The sequence below is a fragment of the Maylandia zebra genome, linkage group LG9 (genome assembly GCF_041146795.1).
Source record: "Maylandia zebra isolate NMK-2024a linkage group LG9, Mzebra_GT3a, whole genome shotgun sequence".
Lineage (NCBI taxonomy): Eukaryota > Metazoa > Chordata > Actinopteri > Cichliformes > Cichlidae > Maylandia > Maylandia zebra.
In genome coordinates this window covers 29,306,690-29,327,838 of record NC_135175.1, presented here as the reverse complement: position 1 = coordinate 29,327,838, position 21,149 = coordinate 29,306,690, and the positions used below count along the sequence as shown (strand labels likewise).

General features: G+C 38.7%; 2 protein-coding genes across 5 annotated transcripts in view; both read left to right on the top strand.

Annotated features, from left to right (window-relative positions):
• The window catches only part of LOC143420332 (uncharacterized), a 466,151-nt gene that overhangs the window by 200,565 nt on the left and 244,437 nt on the right, over positions 1 to 21,149 (top strand). The gene's annotated exons all lie outside the window — the stretch shown is intronic.
• Positions 1 to 21,149, top strand: part of LOC101477649 (cadherin-18) — a 192,022-nt gene that overhangs the window by 120,758 nt on the left and 50,115 nt on the right. For all 4 annotated transcript variants that reach the window (XM_076888311.1, XM_076888310.1, XM_076888312.1 and 1 more), the window contains exon 3: positions 17,649 to 17,943. In XM_076888311.1, coding sequence (XP_076744426.1) covers positions 17,649 to 17,943 — 295 coding nt within the window. The remainder of the gene's footprint in view (positions 1 to 17,648; positions 17,944 to 21,149) is intronic.

The window sequence follows — 21,149 nt, the reverse complement described above, 5'->3', positions numbered from 1 at the left end:
CCTAATATATTGTAAAATCCCACATCGGCACTCCCAGAAAACCAAAAATATATAATCCTTATCATCGATGAGGCATCGCATCCTTAGTAGAAGCAGTAATAAACAATAGCTGCACCATATCTGGGGCACCGGTTTGTTGATGCACTTACTGCATAAACATGGTTACTTTTATATTAAATTTGTCCACTGCTTTGAAGTTCACGATTGTTAAGTTTGCTGACTGCTCTGTGCTAGATCTGCTGCTACCTTAAGGGTACTCTTGTTCTGCGTGTTCACTCTGTGTTTGTGTGAGTGTTTGTATATGTGTGTGTGGAGGGTGATGCTGATGAAAGCAAAGTAAACACAAACAGCTAATCCTGGATGATAATAAAGCACTGAGAAGAAACATAAACATTATTAAGGAGTCAATTTGACATGCATGTTTAAAGAGATGAGGTCTCCAGATGGTAAGCACAAAAACATTTAATTATGTGGGTTGAGACAAGTGTGCAGTGTCCTAATGTGGCCAGGAGACAGAATGACCCTTAATTAGACAAAGACAGGAGAGGAGGAGGAGGAGGAGGAGGAGGAGGAGGAGGAGGAGGAGGAGGAGGAGGAGGAGGAGGATGAATGCACTTGGCAAATTTTTTTTTTTTTTTTTTCTTCTTTTTCCCCCTTTGCTTGATTAAAAAAAACTCTGGACGTTAGCAAGCAGCAAATGAGCAGCTCCACTGCAGGGAATTGCCAACACTCATCTAAAAATGTAAAATTTGAAACAGACGTTCCGTGATCATTAAAAAATTCAGATAAAGTCATTGCATGGTCAAAAACCCCCAAAACAAAACAAAGAAAAAAACCAAAAAAAAAAAAAAAAAAAAAAAAAAAAAAACCCGCCGCTTTGTGCTAGGACATCTACACAGTCAAACATACGTGTCTATCGCATTATAAGATTTGGCCTTTGACAGTCAGATACCTCAGGTGAACTTTTTATCAATACTTTCACATACGACAGCATAGAGAGACGCCTGGGAATAAGTGAAACAGCCAGTCTGTCAAGAACATTTTAATCCCCCGAGGTATCCTATAATCCCCAGTGACACCTTTCTGGGGGGGTTGATGCATTTGGAAAATGACAGCTTCGTGCATGAGTGAGACGCAAATGCTTGGCAGGGGACAGGGCTTGTCCAGAGAGTAGACAGGAGACAACCCATTCTCCCAATGGGAGGTGCAAATGTATCCATGTCAGTCAGCTCAGCAGGCTGCTTTGAAGTCGTAAGACGGGTACAGATTGGACCGTAATTTTTTGAAAATGATGGAAATCCCCAAACCCTGAATACAGTATATGAGTGAAGCTTCACTGACTACTGTGACGTAGTGGAAGCTGTTGGAACCAGATCCCCTAGTCAGGAAATAAAAAACTTCAAATGAGTTTCACTGGGTATGCGCCTGCCGCTAAATTATACCTTAAATAATGCGATATTTGACGGAGTGGGAGCTCCAGCCCAAACTAGAGGGAGCACCAGTTGTCTTATCCTGCGTTCATTTGCAGAGCAAAGTGGCAACCTCTAAGATGGCTAAATGTTTTATTCATGCATCTAAAAATGGATTGTGCTTTGACAGAATCAGGCAACTGTCTTGTTGTATGTATAGTAATAGCGCAACAGTGCGAAGAAGAAGAAAAATAGCAAAGTAAAGTTTTTACATAACATTTCTTTTCATCATCATTCTTCACAAGGGCGTTCAGATGTTTTCAGCATTAAACCATTGAAGCGTTACATGAAGTAACAAGAGAAATTTCACAGCCAACATCTCACCATTAAGCTGCGCTGTTGGAAACTTTCTAAAAAGGGCAGAAAAATATTCAGCAACCACTGAGAAATATTTAGGGACACAGTCATCCGCAAGAGCGAGGATGTGTGTCTGTATGCATGCAAGAGCGCTAAAGATGCACTTTTCAGTATTGATTGCACTAAAATTACTGTTCAGATGTTGATAAAACATGCACGGATTGACTGGCCACCTTGAGTTGATGTAGGTATAAATGTCAGCTGGGTTTGCTTTCAGCCTGATCTGTGACACCAAACTTGCAGAGCTGATAGTGCGCTATTAATGACATGTTAAAAGCTGAAATACCTTCGTCTTTGATGTGCCTGTTAATTCAAAACTGAAATATTTTCCATCCATATGCACATCAAATAGATTTTTAGGAGCTGCACAGTGAATAATTTAGAACAGCAGCATCATATTTATAGTCCTACTTGATTTATTTACAAATCAAGTAGAAACTTATCTGAAGCTTTCTGGGCCGTGTTCCAGGAAGCAGGTTTACTGAAGAGTGTATTAACCCTGAGATGAGGGAAACTCTGAGTTTTCCTTTAAAAAGAAAAACTTAAACTTTGATTCCCTTAATGAAGCAACAGACCAGGTCAACCTAACCTGCTCGCTGGCAAGCTTTCTTCAAAAACAACAACAACAACAACAACAACAAAAAAACCTTGACTCCTCCCCTCCTGATGCACCTAAGCTAAGCGATTGATATTTGGAGTCATTTCATCATTCTTCAGAGCGCATTAATTTGCATCCGTTTATGCTCAGGTTAGACATTAGCTTGTTATTTTCATTCGTCCATTTGTGTTCCCTCTGCCTATACAGTTAAGGGTTGCAATGTGACAGCCTATGCCAGCGGTCACAGGGCGAGAGCCAGGGTGCACCCTGGACAGGTCTCCAATCTGTCGCAGGGCTAACACACAGAGACAACCGTTCACGCTCACATTCACACCTCAAGTCCGTTTAGAATCAGCAGCTGGCCTAACATCAGTTCCTCTACACTGAAACATTTACTGTTTCCTATTGTAGGAATCTTTTTTTTTTTTGTGATCAGCAACACTCACAGATTGGATGATGTGAACATGAGTCATGTTTCTAAAATTGGATTAAAAGCAGAGTTTTAATGTTTCATCTTAAAAACATGCTGGCACGATGAAATACAGTAAAATGCTGGGCAACATTTTTAAATATATGTTGTCTGAAGTTTGAACCTCCACATCTCCAGGAAATAAACTAAATGAGTCTTACTGGTTCTGAAAGTCACAGACCTGTAAGTAAACTGGTTAATCCCACAGTAAACTGGGATTACAGCTACATTTATTAACTATAATAAATGTAAAGTTGATAAATGATGACTGCATGGCACTGAATAAAAGGACATCATCATCATCCACACAGACATGGATTCATATTCCTCTCTCCACTGGATTAAAAATTAAGGTGTTGCTTTTTATTTACAAGTTGCCATGGTGAATATAGGCAATAAGTTCCATTGATAACGATCCTTCCCCCCCCATTAGTCATGGATGCACTTAACTCCGGTCGAACACATTCACAGCTTTTTGAACCAAATCTGGTTAATGCAGCATCTTAAGTTAGACTCCTTGTTGAACAATTTGCTGGTTTTATTTACCAATGTTTGAGCAGAAGCCTGTACTATAAAGGCAATATTTCACCCCGAGCAGGTAACTTTTTTAATAAAATTTTATAAAATAGTCAATTATGATAAGTCTGTCGCTTACAGTGTCTGCATTTTTACCAGTTTTGCTTCCTGGCTTCGAATAGGTTTAGCTTTATTAGCACACACACACACACACACACACACACACACACACACACACACACACACACACACACACACACACACACACACACACACACACACACACGTTAAAGCCTGGGCTGACTTAGATTCATGTCACGGCTTATTCTGACTGCAGGCATCAGGGTAAGTGAATATAGAAATCATACAGATTCTGTGGGTATGTTGAAATTGCTTTCCAGCGCAGGCCTCAGGTTTGGCTTCTCTGCAGGTAAACATGCGAAGAGCAAAATGGTAAAGACATTTGTCAAAATCCATTCTAAACAACTCGCTATAGTCTGACAATGATTTCACTTTATGAGGTTTGTTTTTTAAATTTATCAGAGTTTGTAAACACTGACTGGCAGGTAGTGTCATAGCATGAGGATTGCAAACGAGAGAGGATCCAAATGCAGGACATAAAGGCAGACGATAAACAAAAGCAAGCTCTTTATTGGCCAATTTAGAGTCTAAAAAACTAAAAGTCCAGGAAAACAAAAACACAGTTAGTAAAACATCCAAAATTATCAAAGTCCAAATGATTAGATAAAATAGGAATCCGGAAAAACAAAAGTCTTGGAATTTAAAAAAAAAAAAAAAGGAACAAAGAGGGCTGCACAAAACAGATTTAGCACAACAGGGAGCACAGACAAATGAGCTGACAAAGAGGAAGACAAGACTATTTATACTCTCAGGGCAGATTGGGGGATGACAAACAGGAGGGGAATGAGACACAGGTGAAAGCAATTAACGCAGGTGAAAAAGAAATTCAGGGGAGGAATCGCAGGATACAAAAGAGAGCTAACCTTTAAAATGGGAAGTAATTAGAAGTAGATGGAAAATGAGAAAAAAATGGCAACAGACAAAGAAACAGTGAGGGAACTTAAACTGACATTAATAAATAAATAAGACGTATTCGATTTTAAAAGTAATAAATAAAAAAACACAGAATCACAACAAAAAAAAAAAAACTAGCAATGGGAGAGCCCATAATCATATGGAAGAAAAAATTTTAACTTTGATTTCAGACACAAAAAATGATTAAGAATGAAACCCAAACGGTTTGGATAATTTGTGTACTTTTTATTATTATAATAAAATAATAATGATTAATGAATTTCAGTATCAATTAGGTTAGCTATTAGCAAGGTTATTGACTAAAATGGCATGTAGAAAAAAAAAAGATATTTAAAGGTTAAAACAAATTGAAACACCTAAAAAAAACCCTGTAATATTTGTAAAAAAATAAATAAATAAATGTTATTCTAATTTAGCTGGTGGATGTGTTCGCAGAGACATTGGATGTCTACAAGAGTAAGACTCAGCTGCTTTCAAAATGTGTGTTCTGATTGTCATACCTGTGCACATGTCCTTAAATGCTGGCATATATCCTCCATACATTAAGATTGAAACTAACACAAACTAAACTAAATTGAAAAGAAAAAGTCAAATCAAAATAAGATTAAAACCTTATTAAAAAGCTTTGGGTATGAATATACAACCAACTTTTGCATGATGACCATATTGTATGATCACAAAATTAAGTTTAAAGAAACCAAATGATTTATTATAATCAGTCTTCATTTGTAAAAGCTGATCAATATGTTTTTATATATTCTAAACGCAACGCAATTACTCTTTGACAAAAGAGAACAATTAACAAGCGGAAGCTGGGTTAAGTAAATTACACTTCAGAAAATTATACAACTATGTAGACAAGCCTTATTTCCAAGGTGCACTCCCTCCTCTTTTTGCTGAAGCACTCAACAATATTAGCACAATTTAGATACTTGGAGCCTCAACCATTTGCCTTCACTCACTATGACTGACTATGAGGCAGAGGCTTCAAGTTTTCAAAAGCTGATGTGCTCACATTTTCATTTCTCTCATTCAAATATCAAATTTAGCAGCGGTTAGAGGCAGAGCTGTTAAATTAGTGTCAGAGTTGCTTCCGGGACAGTGATAATCTTATTACTGTATATCAAGAAGTAAACCATCCTTCTGCGAAGACAACGACTCATTCCGTTTCCCCCCAGATGTCAAAATAGAGGACAACTATCAGGGCGGATCCGCGATGTGCATCGACGGCATGTCTTCAGCACGCCCCTCATCACCACCTCTTGATGTATGGTCATTAGGCGGGTGCTTCATCATCAGGGTTTACTGTGACTGTTACAAATCAATTTAATAGAAGGGGGTGCTCAGAAGAGTTGATTGGGAGGGAGCATGGTCAAAATGTGGTGATAATCAGACAATCAAGCACACCCACATAAAAAGTGATTAAGTCCTCTTGAGTGGAGCATAAGAGCCGCGATTTAATCAAAAACAAACCCATCCCCTTCACTAATTGCAAATATGAAGCCAAGACATTGATTATCAGCAAGGGTGCATAGCCTCCTCATTTCTCTTTCCTTTCCAAGCCCCCACCCTCACCCCACTTGCCATGCACATTGTTGATGAAATAAATGTTCTTCGGTGTGACTCTCACCTTCAACTCCTGTGCATGCTTTAGAAAGACCTTCTTTCAACATCAAAGCAATGTTTCAGAAACAGCATGAACTAAATGTGTCTATTCTTTGTCTAGTGCTTTTCTGATTAACAGAGTTGTGAAACTACGACAGTGCACATGCACTGGTAAACAAAGATGTTGACCTAGAATTATGGACTCGCTGCTTTGTGTCCCACTAGTCCCCAGGCTGATTTAACTGGTCATAAAATTAACATGCGACTGAACATTAGCTTTCTGGAAAACCAGTTAGAAATAGGATAAGATTCATTTCTGGAAAAAGGTTGTATTTGACATGTAGTATGAAATCTGATCGAGAATTTTATGTACTTCGTTTTCTGTCTGCATGGAGAACATTCTTCTTCACTCAGTTGATATTGATTGGACATATCAGCTCCACAGTGGCTTCCTTTAAACAAACATAGAGAAAACAAGAGAAGCTAGGCACATACATTATGTAGATCTCTACACTGAATACTACAAAGTCATTAGAAAGGGCATTCACCAATAATGCAATCCAACGAGACACATACATTATCAGGCTTTGTACAATGAATGGGATAGATCTAGTGAAGGAGAGAAAAGAAGTATAAGGGGGGAAACAGATGAAGGTCAAACTGCGTAGCCACTAATAATGTATCAGGATGGCACTCAGTAGAGTGTATTGCAGCTAGTGTGATGTAATTGTTAATAGGGCTGTTCGATATAACGATATATATTGGATGACGATATAAAAACGTCTATCGTTTCTTTTTCTTTTTTCTTTTTTTTTTTGGCCTGTCCCGTTTGGCTCTTTTGCCATCAGAATTGTTGTCTAAAGGCAAAGAAAGATGCCCAACGGATTTACTTTACCAAACTGACCATCCCAGCCTTGCCGTAATGGTCCATTTGATTCACCTTTTATTGTTTATTTTATTTTCACTTACTGAATACGGGACAGACTTGACTGGGGGAAAGAAGGGGAGAAAGAAAGAGGGAAAGAGAAACAGCTGAGAAGAGGGACGGGGGAGAAGGGCAAAAGACAAAAACCAACAGAACGGGCAGAGAAAAAAAAATGCATATATCAATCACCTGGATCACCTGCTGAGAAAGAAAAAAGAAAGCAAGCAGAAGAGAACAAGAGTGACAACATCACAATGATATATGGGAATATGACAGTAAATACTAAATGTTAAACATTATTGTGCAGCACATAAGATCAACAGAACACAGTGTGCTTTGAGGTAGGAGCCAAAAAGGGTGTAGTTTGTGGGTGTGATCACCAGTGTGTACACCTGTGAGCATGGACGCGCTTGTTTTTTGTTTTTTTTAAAAGGTTCCTTCATGTAATAATCTGTTAGAGGGTGTGGGGGGGCCACAGCCCCGTCCTCCAGGGCGTGAAGCAGGTGTGGAGGAGATCAAAACTCCAGACATCCAGAGGCCCCCAGAACACAAGAGACCAAGGAAGACCAACAGAGGGGCAGCTGCGCCACTGTCCCGGAAAGAGCTGAGGAGAGTCCCAGATGAGGGCTCACTCAGCAGCCGCGGAGCAGAAGCCAGGGGGAGTTGCAGTGACGCGCCCATGAGCTCCGCCGGCAGCCAGCTGCGCCTGAGTGACCGAGCCCCAGGCCGAGAGGCCGGGGGCACCCCACCTCCGAAGTGGCCCGAGCGAGCCCCAGGCTCCAGGCCCCGATAAGCGGCCGCCAAGGAGTGAGCCGGCGTGTACCTGGACGCCCATCCCCGGACACAAAGAACCACCAACGCACCGATGTCTGAGGGGGTCCGCCACTGGCAGGGAAAGTGGTGGTAGGGGGAGATAGGCCTCCAAACCCTGGAGGGCCTGGGTCTATCGTTTCATTTTACGCTATCGTTTGTTTCGTGGTGTCGCAAAATAAACTGTTTCCGGCAATATTTTTTCATCGTCCTGATGGTCACTGTAGTGGCTATATTCATTTCTTAAAGTTCTCTCTTTCTCTTATATTTAATACTGTTGTTATGCGTTGTGGTTAGCAACAACGACAGTAACACCATCGCGTGTCCGCTTGTTTATGTTCCACAAACCTTTCACAATAAAGCTCAAGATCCTGTTGAGACTTTTCAAAATAAACTGAATCACTTGAAAGAGCAGATTATTTACGGATGAGAAGTAAAAAAAAAAAAGAGCCGTCAGGTGCTAAAAAATAAACCTTAGACTCAAACGTTAGAAGAGGCTTTTCCCGGCAGCACGCCGTGTATTAAATACTCACAAAGAAAACGGCAGCCGTTACAACTTATGTCTAAAAATGTATAGTTTCATGCATCGGTTAAAACACTCGACTCCAGCTACATGACGCGCAGCTTGAAACACTTCCTGCAAGTCGAGCTGCCCGAGATTCACAGAATTTACAGAAAATGTTACATTTTTGTGATTTATATCGTTATCGGGATGATAGAATTCTTATATGAGATTTTGGTCATATCGCACAGCCCTAATTGTTAAGATTCTGTTACTGTTTTATTTTAGGAAGTTGATATTTGCACACTCCATTTAAGTTCACAGGCAGGCTTTAAGTAATTTTCCCGTCTCCACCTGTAATGGGAGAAGAGTTATTCTGGTTTGATTTGCACACAGCTTCTAAGCCGTTTGCCTGATTGCTGCAGAACCAGGCAGTCATTCAGCTCTCTTTCTTCAGCAGAGAAGAATGGAAGGAAGAGAATTGTTGGCATGGTGGTTATGTCTAAGCCACAACTTAATGCCTTAATAGTTCATGTTCCAATATTTCATAAATTAAGACTTTTAATCTTTACCTATAATTTTTTTGCCATTGCATTTAGAACTGTTTGTTCTCTGTATGTTGTTGGTTGAAAAATAGCTATGTAGGGGGACTAAACAGCTCCTAGATAATGTCCCTTTTAGTAGTAAAATCTGTTAATACATTGGATGATCAGTTGGCAGAAAATTGCTAATTCAATATTTGATGGGTCAAGCTTAGGGATATGTGGTTTTGATGTGTTTCTTTCTCATTATAAAACAAAGGATTTAATATTTTTCAGTTGTGAAATCTGAATCTGTCAAATTTGTATTCACATCCGTTTGGTGTAAAGATTCATTGGCTCACTGTACCCTGTGAGTCAGCTAGTCTTCGAAGTCTTTCATGTCTACTTACTTGTACCTTTGAAATTACATTTCTAAAGCACAACCTTCACCCGAAAGTTTTGACAGAGCATGCTTGCCAGGTTAGGCTTGATGACTGGGCAGACAATGTCGATTTCATTCACATTTTTCACACCAACTGCAGATTGATACTTATACTGAGTTTTAATCAGCAGCACAGACACAGACTGGGACTTGACACTGCATTGACACTGATTGGGTCAGTCACTATAACGTGCAGAAAATTGTTCGAATTGAAAAAGTACACGGAAAATTACCTTCAGATGGAGAATGCACACCAGCCATTTTTGTTCTTACCACCATTGAAACGTTAGAGAATACAAAACATGAAGGTTTTTCATAGAGAAAGTTATAATCTTCTCATAAGAGACAACCCTGAGAACTATACCAAAAAAGAGGAGAACTGCTGTTTGAAGAAAATTAATCTATAGTGTCAGGACCTTCAAAAGTCACAAATTTCCTTTGGAGAGCCGATGTTTTTCTTCAATTTTTTTAGGGACAAAAAGCAAGGCTTTGGCTGCAATAACCAAGGTATTGGATGCCATAGCCCCTGAGACATGGACCGTGGCTCAAGTCCAAAAAGTTTGACACCAAAGTGGATGTGAAAAAATAAAAGCACCAAGTGGAGGACAAGGAGCTGTTAGCCTAAGATTCAATTCAATTCAATTCAATTCAATTTTCATTTGTATAGTGCCAAATCACAACAGTTGCCTCAAGGCGCTTTGAGTAGAAAGCGACTGCTGTTGTATAACAAATATTAAACTAGGGCATAATCACTATTTTGTAGAAATGTTGCAGTTGTGGGACAGCTAATATTATGAGTCTCTCATGAAGTGCGGAGAGTTCTCTATCAGAATATTTTAAAAGAAAAATGTACACTTAAGCCTTTCAGCTAAGATGTTGTATTCTTTTAAAATTGTGTTTATTTTATGAGCTTTTTTATTGTTGTTGGTTTTCAGACTATAAGTAAAATCAGGTAAGAAATTATTGAGGGATCACATATTTGTGTATGAAATATTTCTTTGCACAGTTTAAACACAGCAGTGGTTTTATTTATTGACTGTAAATACCAAGGCCCTGGTGCCAGTGTTACTAAGTGAATTTTTAAAGCTCTCCCGTTAATTTATATGAAGTTATGAAACTTTTTACACTTAACTCTTTTTTTTTCAGCCATTTTAAATTAGATATGATGAGAGGGTCCAGTAACAGGCAGCACGGTGGGACGGTGGTTAGCACCGTTGCCGCACAGCAAGAAGGTCCTGAGTTCAATTCCACCATCAGGCCGGGGTCTTTCTGTGTGGAGTTTGCATGTTCTCCCCGTGTTTACGTGGGTTCCCTCCGGGTACTCCGGCTTCCTCCCACCATCCAAAGACATGCAGCTTGTGGGGATAGGTTAATTGATTAATCCAAATTGCCACTAGGTGTGAATGTGCGAGTGAATGTGAGCGCGAATGGTTGTCTGTCCCTGTGTGTTGGCCCTGCGACAGCCTGGCGACCTGTCCAGGGTGTACCCTGCCTTTCGCCCTATGACAGCTGGGATAGGCTCCAGCGCCCCCCGCGACCCTGAAAAGGATAAGCGGAAGCGAATGGATGGATGGATGGGTCCAGTAACTTAATTATTATAGCAGATGATAATAATAATAATAATAATAATAATAATAATAATAATAATAATAATAAATGTTACAAATTAGTTTTGTTGTTGTAGTAACATTTTTGGGTACACAATTTCTTTGAACCTAACGATAAAAATCTGTTTAAATGTGGCACGTACTCATCAGAAATATTGCTACCATTAAGTGTATGTATGTGAGCATGTGGGGCATTTTGGAGCATGAACTAAATTAAATCACCAAAGAATGAACAGTCGCAGATGGAAAGCCACAGAGGGAGAGAGAAGGCTAAATGAGCTGGAGTGGCTTTTATCCTGGCTCCCCAGACCAGATATGCCAAATCAGCTGATTACTTCAGCTGAGCTTTGCCATGGTGTGTTCAGGGACATCTACATAGAAAGACAGGTGCTGTCCACATATTTAGACAGGGTTTGTTAGACAGGGTCCTTTTAAAGGGAGGGTAAAGTATGAAACCACATTTGTAAGGCTACATAACTGTGTGACCCTCTTATTAATTAATTCTACTTGTAAAGATTTAATAAATACACCAGAAGAATTGTGTGAAAAGTGAAAAGTGTGTGAGTGTGTGAATGTGTGTGTGTGAATGGGTGGATGACTGGATGTGTAAAGTGCTTTGGGGTCCTTAGGGACTAGTAAAGCGCTATATAAATACAGGCCATTTACCAATTGCACATAGTGCAAGATTAGCAACAATAAATATAATTAAACCAGCTATAACTCAATACAGCAATCTTATATTACAACAAAAACAAATCAAAAATAAGCAAAAGAAAAGAAAAATACTGCAAATACTATACTATTTGATTATTTTGATCAGTTGTTAATGTGAACCCTTTCAAAGGCTGGTAGTCAGCTGGTAATCTGACAGGGCTCGTCAGTGTGGAGCATTTATATGCTACCCAGGATTGCATGAGTTACACAGGGCGCCGTGGTTTCTCCCACCATCAAAAAATGTGCCAAGATTATGCTGCCTGTCTCATCCCAAGACACTCGCGGAAAACACATTTCAAATATGTTTCCTGGTTAAATGTTATATGCAGGTGTAGAAGAAATTGTTCGTGTGCTGCTCAGTTATTGTAATTTGCGGGTGCAATTTTTCACATCATGCTTTAGTAACTCATAATTTGTAATTTGAGAATTTCTATTTGTCATCAACTCTGACAGACTAAATGGGTGATTCTGTTACTGTAATCATAAGTTACAGCTTTAGTTTGATTATGTCTGACCCATTAACTTTATTATGCTTTCCAGCATGACTACAATGAGTAAAATCCATGTTTAATGTTGCAGAACTTATGTTCTAGCTGCAGATTTCTTTCAGGTTGGAGGATCCCTCTCTTCCTCAAATCTCTTCTCTTCCTGTAATTGGCTTGACAGTACCAAAAGTAAACTGGTTGGCTCTGAGTACCAATTAGCTTGTGAACACAAACAGTTGCAAGCCACTCTCAAGAATGAGTCTACGTAGCCCAAACTGTGAAAATATACAGCATGTTGACAAAAGAAAGTGAAGATACGCTATAGATACCGGGTTGCTCCTGTGGGCATATGATGAAAGCACAAGGTTGGTTTTCTTTGACATTGGAGTGTTTTCGCTATGCAGCTTTAGAGCTCCAGACTCTGTTGATCTCTTTAAACTCCTCAGAAATGCATTTCCAGCTGCCAGCCACATGCCAATCATCTATTCGACTAGTCTTTAATATAGTCACCAGTGGAGGCAGAGAGATAAACACAATCCTGTTTTGATGGCCTGTGGATGAAAAGAATTCCTCAAAGATTTTGTGCAGAGATATCAAAACAACAAGGTTTAGAGGTTATATTTCACCTTCCTCATAAATTCTTGGACCTTTCCTGGCAGCATTTGTGAAAGATTGTCATGCATTTTCATTTATTATTTACTGCAAGACTTGGACATTGCCATCATTTTCAATCCCCCATCATCTGGATTGCCACACATGGTCTTGATGTATGCTAAGTTCACATCAAGCCCGCTCTGTGGTTTAACAAAATTGACACTAATTGCATTAAGGCAGGATGTCATGAAATTTTCCGTGTGATCAAAATTAATGAAGTATAAATAAAATATTCCAACACTGAAGGCGGAATGTAGTGGAAGCACCCACTGCAGAGAAATAAAGCCTAGTTTTCAAAATAGTGTGACAGCAAATTGCCACAAGCTTGTTTTGGTACAGTTAGGGGAGGAAATATGTGAAGTATAAATGTCCCCCTTAATAGCAGTGATGGGGACCATAAAGGGACAGTGGTAAAGTCAGGGTACCGTCCTGGGTAAAGTCTATTAAGTTTCACGGTATTTACGATTAAATAGGTTATCAGACTTTTTAAAATAATGTTGATTTAAACCCCAAAGTAGGCAGATTTTGTAAAATTACTCGACATTTGGGTGATTTGGATCACCTGTGGCCTGGAAGGGAAAATAATATCTAGGGGAAAAAAGTTTGAAAGTCCACCTCTATGTTTAGAAACTATTTATTTCTGTTTATGGTATAATGGATGGTTACCTACAGCAATGTTATGATTCACCCAGAATTCATCCAAATCAACAAAATGAAGGGACAAAAATGAAGGGACGGGGCTATTTTTTGAACATGAATACATTTGAAAAGCTGATCTTTTCACATGAGGATCAAGTCCACTCACACCCTCTCACTTTAATACATACACCTTGCTAATTCCAGGTCATCTTTTGAACTGTTTTCATTCTTTTTGGTACAGATTCAACAAGGTGCTGGAAACATTTTTTAGAGATTTTGGTCTATTGTGACTGTGTCATGCAGTTGCTGCAGATTTGTTAGCTGAACATCCATAATGCAAGTCTACTGTTCCACCACATCCCAAAGGTGCTCTACTGGAGTGAGAGCTGATGACTGTGGAAGGCATTTGTGAACTCATTGTCATGTTCAACAAACAAGTTTGAGAAGATTTGAGCTTTGGGACATGGTTTTTTATCTCGTTAGAAGCAGCTGTCAGAATGCTGACACGGTCAGCAACAATACTCAGGTAGGCTGAGGTGTTTAAAATATTGTTTAGGGAGGGAATAAGGAGGGAATAGGGAGCCCAGAGTGTGCCAAGAAATTATCCCCTGCACCATTATACCACCACTGTTAGCCTGAACTGTTGATGCCCAGAAGGATGGATCCATCCTTTCATGTCGTGCCAAGTTCTGACCCTGCCATCCAAAAGTTGCAGCAGAAATCAAGACTCGTCAGACCAGGCGACATTTTTTTTTTCAATCTTTGCAAATTGTTAGCAGTTCTCATTTGACAGGAGTGGCGCATGGTGTGGTTTTCTACAACTGTAGCTCCCTGTGCTTCCATTTCCCATTGCTCTACATTCAGAGAAGCGTTTCTGCATACTTTAGTTTAACAAGTTGTGTATTATTCACTGTTGCCTTTCTATCAGCTGTGACCTCTGGCATCAACAAAAAACTGCCATACACTGGATACGTTCTCTTTTTCAGATCATTCTCCATAAACACTGGCACAAACAACCATGCCACATTCAAAGTCATGTAAATCCACTGTTTCCCTTATTCTGATGCTCAGTTTGAACTTTAGCACATCGTGTTGACTATGTCTACATTCTTAAATGCACTGAATTGCTGCCAAGCTGGAAATCAACTTGCATTAACAAGCAGTTGTACAGATGCAAAAAGTGGCCGATGAGTAAATGTTATAAACTCTGAAATATTAAATGTAATGAAGGGAAAATTTACCTCAGTTATATTTTGCTGAACACCTATGGTTGTGATTTACTTTTTATAGCAGAACCGTGTCTTCTAAGGCAGCAAGGTAAATGGACTAGAGAAACTCTAAAAATGCTGAAGAGACCATATTTGTTAGCAGAGAAGGTTGGGGAGCTTGAACATGTTGATGATCAAAATGGACAGACTATTTATCAAAGGCATTGCATGTGCTACATGTCTATCATGAAGATGAGTCAAGACCACTTACCATACTGAGCAGGCATCCTTATTGCTCATTAAACTCCTTTGATTTAAACGTTCATTGTCTTATTGTTTTATTCTCAGCTGCTGTACTTTGAGCCTATGGTGTTTATGTAACGACCCGCAACCTGTTAACAATCATTCGTCATCCATAGATTTTGGAAGGCAATCATCACCATGTGCATCATTGGTTTGTGCTTTTGCCAAGCATAATATATTAACTCCTTCAAAACAAGTCAATGGCTAAATTAGCAGTCTGACTGGAGGCAAAATTGTTTATGAGCTGGAGCAGAGTGCTGCTTGATAGAAGCGAATACGTGCATGTTGAAGATATAGAATTGAACTGTTAAGTAATATCTGTAATTCTCTATGTTTGAATTATTTAATATATTGGGTGATTCGATTATCCTTCTACAGCCAACACTTGAAGCTAATATTTCTAAATTGCTGGAACTGAATTAAAAGTGGGTCAAATCATATCTGAAAAGTAACTTGTGTCCACTAGTATGTGGACACATCCTGATTTCTTGCTTTGTAGGTTCATATTAGTACAATCAAGAAGCTGATTAACCACCTAATTCAACAGGATCTTTGACTGCTTATCTAATTACAGGCTTGATATTTACCACAGAAAGGACAGTCAGCTCTCATCAAGAGTCAGGCTGCAACCAGCTGCAGCTTTCTAATTAGTCATTTATTTGCTAGTCCAGGTTTTGATTAGATGTGGCCAGAGGACCTCTGCTGAGGACATGTTAAATAACTCTGTGTATTCTATAACGATTGTACATTTTAGACTATGTGTCCTTCTTTGCTATTTTAATTCAGCTTTTCTTTTACTCACATGAAAGTGAAAATAGAGCAGCGCTTTAACATCACATGTCCTATTGCATGTTACAGGGAGGTTATACAGCTTTTCTTGTGGTGCAAAAAGCAAACCCAAAAAAGACACAATATGATGAGTCTTAGTCAATAACGAGTGCACTCCTAAATGCGCTCAATGAATTGAATGGTAAGATGAATTGCTACTATATTTAGGTTACTTTGAAAATGGGCTGTCTTGTCTTCAGTTCTGCACTTCAAAACATTTTAGCTGTGTCCTAATTCAGACGCTGCACCAGTCCTTTTTCTTCCCCCCCCACAATAAAATCAAAGCTGCTAGCTGGCCACTTATTAAAAATCCTTGATAGCACATTACCAACACTTTCATATACACTAAAAATAATCACTTTAATTATTTATAGAAATAAACAATTCTTTGTCAAATGATTTTCAGTATAAGCCTTTGTGACTCTTACTTTGTAAAATGATACAGCCAGAAAGCTAAATACTTGTACCAGTTATGTTCCATTGGTTTAAAGTTCTCATTAATGTCTTGTGCTAATACAAAAGCAACTGCTTCACAGTAATGTTGCTCCAGTGTTTCTATGAGAGCCTTACTGCTTCTTTATCTCATCTAGGAAATGGGTCTAATTGCTGTGGTTTGAGAGGGTGTGCTATGCAGAGGGTTTTCTATCTTATTTGGTTTAGGTTTGTATTATAATACTGCATATACTGTACATTATCATCATTTGGTCCTTGTCAAACTGAATTTGGGAGAGTGTGTTCCATCTCAAGGACAAAAAGGTTGATATTCTTAAGCTGACAAAGCACTGAGGAAATTCTTTATTGCGTTCAGTGTTTTTAAGTTTCATATCGCTGAGCCCAAACTCGATATGTCAGTGGAGAAGGTTATTTGTTGACAAACTAGTTTAGGCATCTAAGGCTTTGACTTGTGTCTCCCTGGAAACACTGCTGCTGCACCCCTGCAAATCAAACAAGTCCCAGCTTGTTTCTTGTCTGTGTTTGCAATTTTTTAATAAATACTGATTTTTTTTTATGTTTTTTCTTTAGCGTGTCTATGATTTACCCTCTGTGGTCCTCTGTTAGGAACTGTTGGTGACTGTGAAAATTTAGTGCTATGACAGATGCTGCTAATTGTCATTGAACAGAAATGTGACTGTGATTTATTACTTCTCAGCTAAAAATAGTTAATGTGAGAAATCTTTTCCACTGATCCACTGAAAATATCAGTTTGTATGAGTTTATGTTCTTTCACCTTTTGTGTTGTGCTGCTTACTATTTAGTCTTTACAACTAATATAAATTATTTATCTAGTGCATACGTGCCTACATCTATGTGTCTCCATAGACTAAATCTTCCCTCAAACCAGATGCTTTTTTATTGCTTAAAGATGAAAAAATTAAATTGTTCAAATCTGAATCTTAATACCATTATATCCTTCTTTTGACATTCTGTAAAATAGTAAAATGTTATTCATATCTAACCGCCTGCTGAGCTGTGGGGATAAAAATCTTAACCCTTTTGGTAACAATTATGGCTTAATAAGTGGCTTGGTTTTCTCTTCTTCTCTCCCCTGGTGAGAAAGAAGAGCAGCTTTGGAAGGATTGTCCCCCAAAAACTTCAATCTCCAAGGATGCATTACTTTAGCACGAGCCAGAGAAAGGATTTTCAAGTTAGATGTTACAATTCTAATACTAATTTTAATATTTTTCAACAGTATTTTATCAGTTTTTCTACAGATCATTTCCAAGACTCCAAAGCCTTCATGTTACTAAGACCAAAATCTGCAGATATTCCAATTAATTTCATGATGAAGTTGTAATTAAAATGAGAAAAGCTTAAAACAGACTTTAAGTGTGCCTTAGTAATTTTATCTTGCAGGTATTTTGCAGTTGTTAAGAAGAAATTTGACTTTGCACTGTTTTTTTCTCCATATTCACACACACTTTGTCTGTTTTTCATTCCAGCTTCACTCAAACTCAGACAAAGGTGATGGATCTGTCAGGTACATTCTGAGCGGCGAAGGAGCTGGGACTATATTTATCATCGATGAGGTGACAGGGGATATTCATGCCACTAAGAGCTTGGATCGGGAGCGGAAAACACATTATGTCCTCCATGCGCAAGCATTGGACCGTAACACAGAGGAGGCCCTGGAACCAAAGTCAGAATTCATCATCAAAGTACAAGACATCAATGACAATGCACCCAAATTTCCAGATGGACCCTTTGTAGCTTCGGTCCCTGAGATGTCTGAAGTGGGTGAGTAGCTCTTCAAAATATACTGGACCTTCAAGTGATTGTTCTCTACTGCCAATAGCAGTAAGCCTCCATTTGAATGGTTTGAGAGATGAAAAACTTTTGTTGCTTTTCAAATCTTCTTCATGTTTATAATCCTTTTTAATCCATCATCTTAAAAAAAGAAAAAAACGTAAAACAAAACAATAAATTACAGTTAGATCTTTGCCTTTACACACTAAAGTACAACCCAAAGCTCCAACAAGATGGATTTAAAGATATAAGTGTGAAGAACCACTATCAAATATGTCATTACCCCATGCAGCATTCTGGTTTGTCCTCTGCGATAATGTTCTCCAGAATGTTTGATGTTCTGTAAGCCAGCAAAGTCCTCTTTCTCATCTTTGTTTTCTGGTTGCTGCGATGGTTTCCGTCCCTGGTGGGCAGGTCTTTACAAAGCACTCAATAGTGGCTCTGCAGCAATCCCCGCCATTGAGACAGTGAAGTCTTCCATATCACGGAGAAAAGTAAAGCCTCTATCCACCTCCACCGAGACAGCGTCCCATACGCATAGCATCTTGTGGCGAACATCGATGTTGTATGTCTTTACTCTCTTGTTCTGTTTTTAGGTTGTGTGAACAATAGCCACCATTTTCTCAGTCCAGTGGATTCTGCCTCAAGACACAATAGCTCAAAAACGTTACTCTAATATTTCACAACACTCTTTCAAAATATGTAGGTTGTCCAAATGGTAGACAAACTGCTGTCAGAGCAATTTTACTCGGTATACAATGTGATAATAAATTCTTGGCGCTGACAGTTTGTTGAAAACATTCCATTTCTATCCATCTGTCTAAAGGAATCTCCTGAGTTACTGGAAAATTCTTTAAACAGAAAATTAATAACTTCATCAGCTCCATGCAGGAGCGAGACGGAAATGTGATAAAAGAAATTAAATATGCAAACCCCAGCAGACCTGTACGCTCCCTCTTTATAAACAGTCAATATCTTCCTGGTTGTGTTCATGATTATTCATGGCAGGCCTCATGAACATATATTTCTAGTCAGTATATTTCTTTCTCAGAAGTGTCAGGCGCATGCCTTAATCTCTTTTGAGAGTGTGCTTTAGCACTCTATGCTGTGATACCTTGTTTACAGACTATCATTAGGTTTTTGGGTCCAGTTTTAAGTACATTAAAGGGAGAGTCTTCCCCTTACACATGTTTTAAACTCCACATGAAACGGTCGTAATTAAAAAAAATTCAGCAGTTGCTGTAATCGTCAGCACAAATTAATTCATTATAGGTTAATGAAAACAGCACTAATTTCTGTATTGGCATCCTTAGTTTAGTTCTAACAAGACTTCTTATTCTAAAGTTCCCATGTTCGCTGCAAACTTCGTCATCGGTTACACAATAAGAATCAATCACCATTGATGACCCAAGGGAGGAAATCAAGGACTGTGAAGAGGAAAATAATTAGCCTTTTTTCCCCCCCACCCTCTCTTTTGCTCATGTCCATTAAAGTAATTCCTCTTTGGTTTGGCATCTGCAGCATCAAATCGGCTGTAACAATCAACTGTCATCACACTCTAAAGCGCTAATCCCCCTGCATTTGTCAATACCGGAGCTCCCAAGTGTGGGAAAGGGCTGTCTTGGAGTATAGCAACTAATTGGTTGTGATGTTCTTTTTCCTGTCTAAATTGATCAGCTGGGCATGCTCCAGGTTGTCCAACTGTTTCATTCCTTTTATTTAATTGAACAGTTATATTTTGAGTACAAGATGAAAGGAGTATCAATTTCCTGCTTTATCTTTCCCACTTGAGATGGAGTTATAGTTGCTCTTTTCTTTAAAGGGAAAAGTTAGTGGTTTCAAAACCCAAAGGCTTGGATAGCCCCCTGTTTAAATGAATAGTTTAGATTAAATGCGTGTTATTGGGAATATAAATCTTATTGATAAGAATGTTAAGCAGAATCTCACAATCAGGTAAGTCTTAAACTCTTAATGAGCATAATAAAATGTAATGCTTGCACGCATTTGACTTATTTTTTTTTTTTTATCTCTTGCTATTTCCAGTAGATGCTGTTATCTATGAGAAAGCACAGATACATTTTGTTCTAATGTACTTGTAGCACATGTTGTTTTTGCTTTCACATTTCAAGTTAATTTATCCCAAACTAGGAAAGAAGCTAACACAAGAGACGTGACTCAGGTTGTGAGAATAATCTACTGGTAACCTCATTATCCAGTTTCACAGTCAGACGAGCCTTTATCCCTTTAAAGTTAATTTGTTGTCCCGTATGACAGAAATATTGCTAAAATCTTTAAATAAGGTAATGAAATTAGATGTAAAAATTGTAAACAGGGTTTAGGTTAAGCAATGTTTTCCATAGTTCAGCTGGTAAAAGTTTCCAGCCTCCACTTTAGTTAGAGTGGTTGTGTAAGACATGATGGTCAAGCAGCCACCAGCTATTTGTGGTGTAAAAGTGTTAATCCCTTGGAAGACTGTAACATGAAATGAAGGCACAGTGACCTTAAAAGTCCTGAAAAAAAAAACAGATTTCCATTTAACTTCTCTGTTCTTTTAGAAATGAGATTTAAGTGTTCATTTTCTGCTGAGTACAATCAGAACTCATCAAGTTAATAACTGTAAATATACGGTACATATATACACTGAGTACTTGAACACTTGAGTTGAAGTGCGTTGTGAGCAAAGCCAAGCACACTGTACAGTGTATTAGGGCAGCATAATGAGTGCATTATCACTCAGAATATGCGTTAACACGAACCCGTTACCGCCTCTTCCAGCAGCCGTACACACAAAAACATTATATATGCTATTCCTGTGGGGACACTCCCTCATATAATGCAGCCTTTAGCCCCTTAACCCTACCTTAACCACCATAAATTAGAATCTAACCTGAACATTAATTCTAAACGTAATCCTGAAATGAAGTCTTTACCCTCAAAAAACGCAGTCTGGTCCAGTCTGCATGGCTCCGTTTGCAGTCAGTTTAAAGTCTCTACTGGGATATTACAGCAAAACATTACCCACACACATACACGCAAACACCAAATAGAAAGCAGAGTAAAGCTGTTTTGTCGTTTCTGCTACGATTTATAGAGACGTTGCTTATGCCTGTAACACGGAACAAGCTAAGGTCTGTCAGTTAAATCATGTTCTAATAAGTTTTAATTGACAGATGATTTAGAACCAGTTGAGTTTCCAG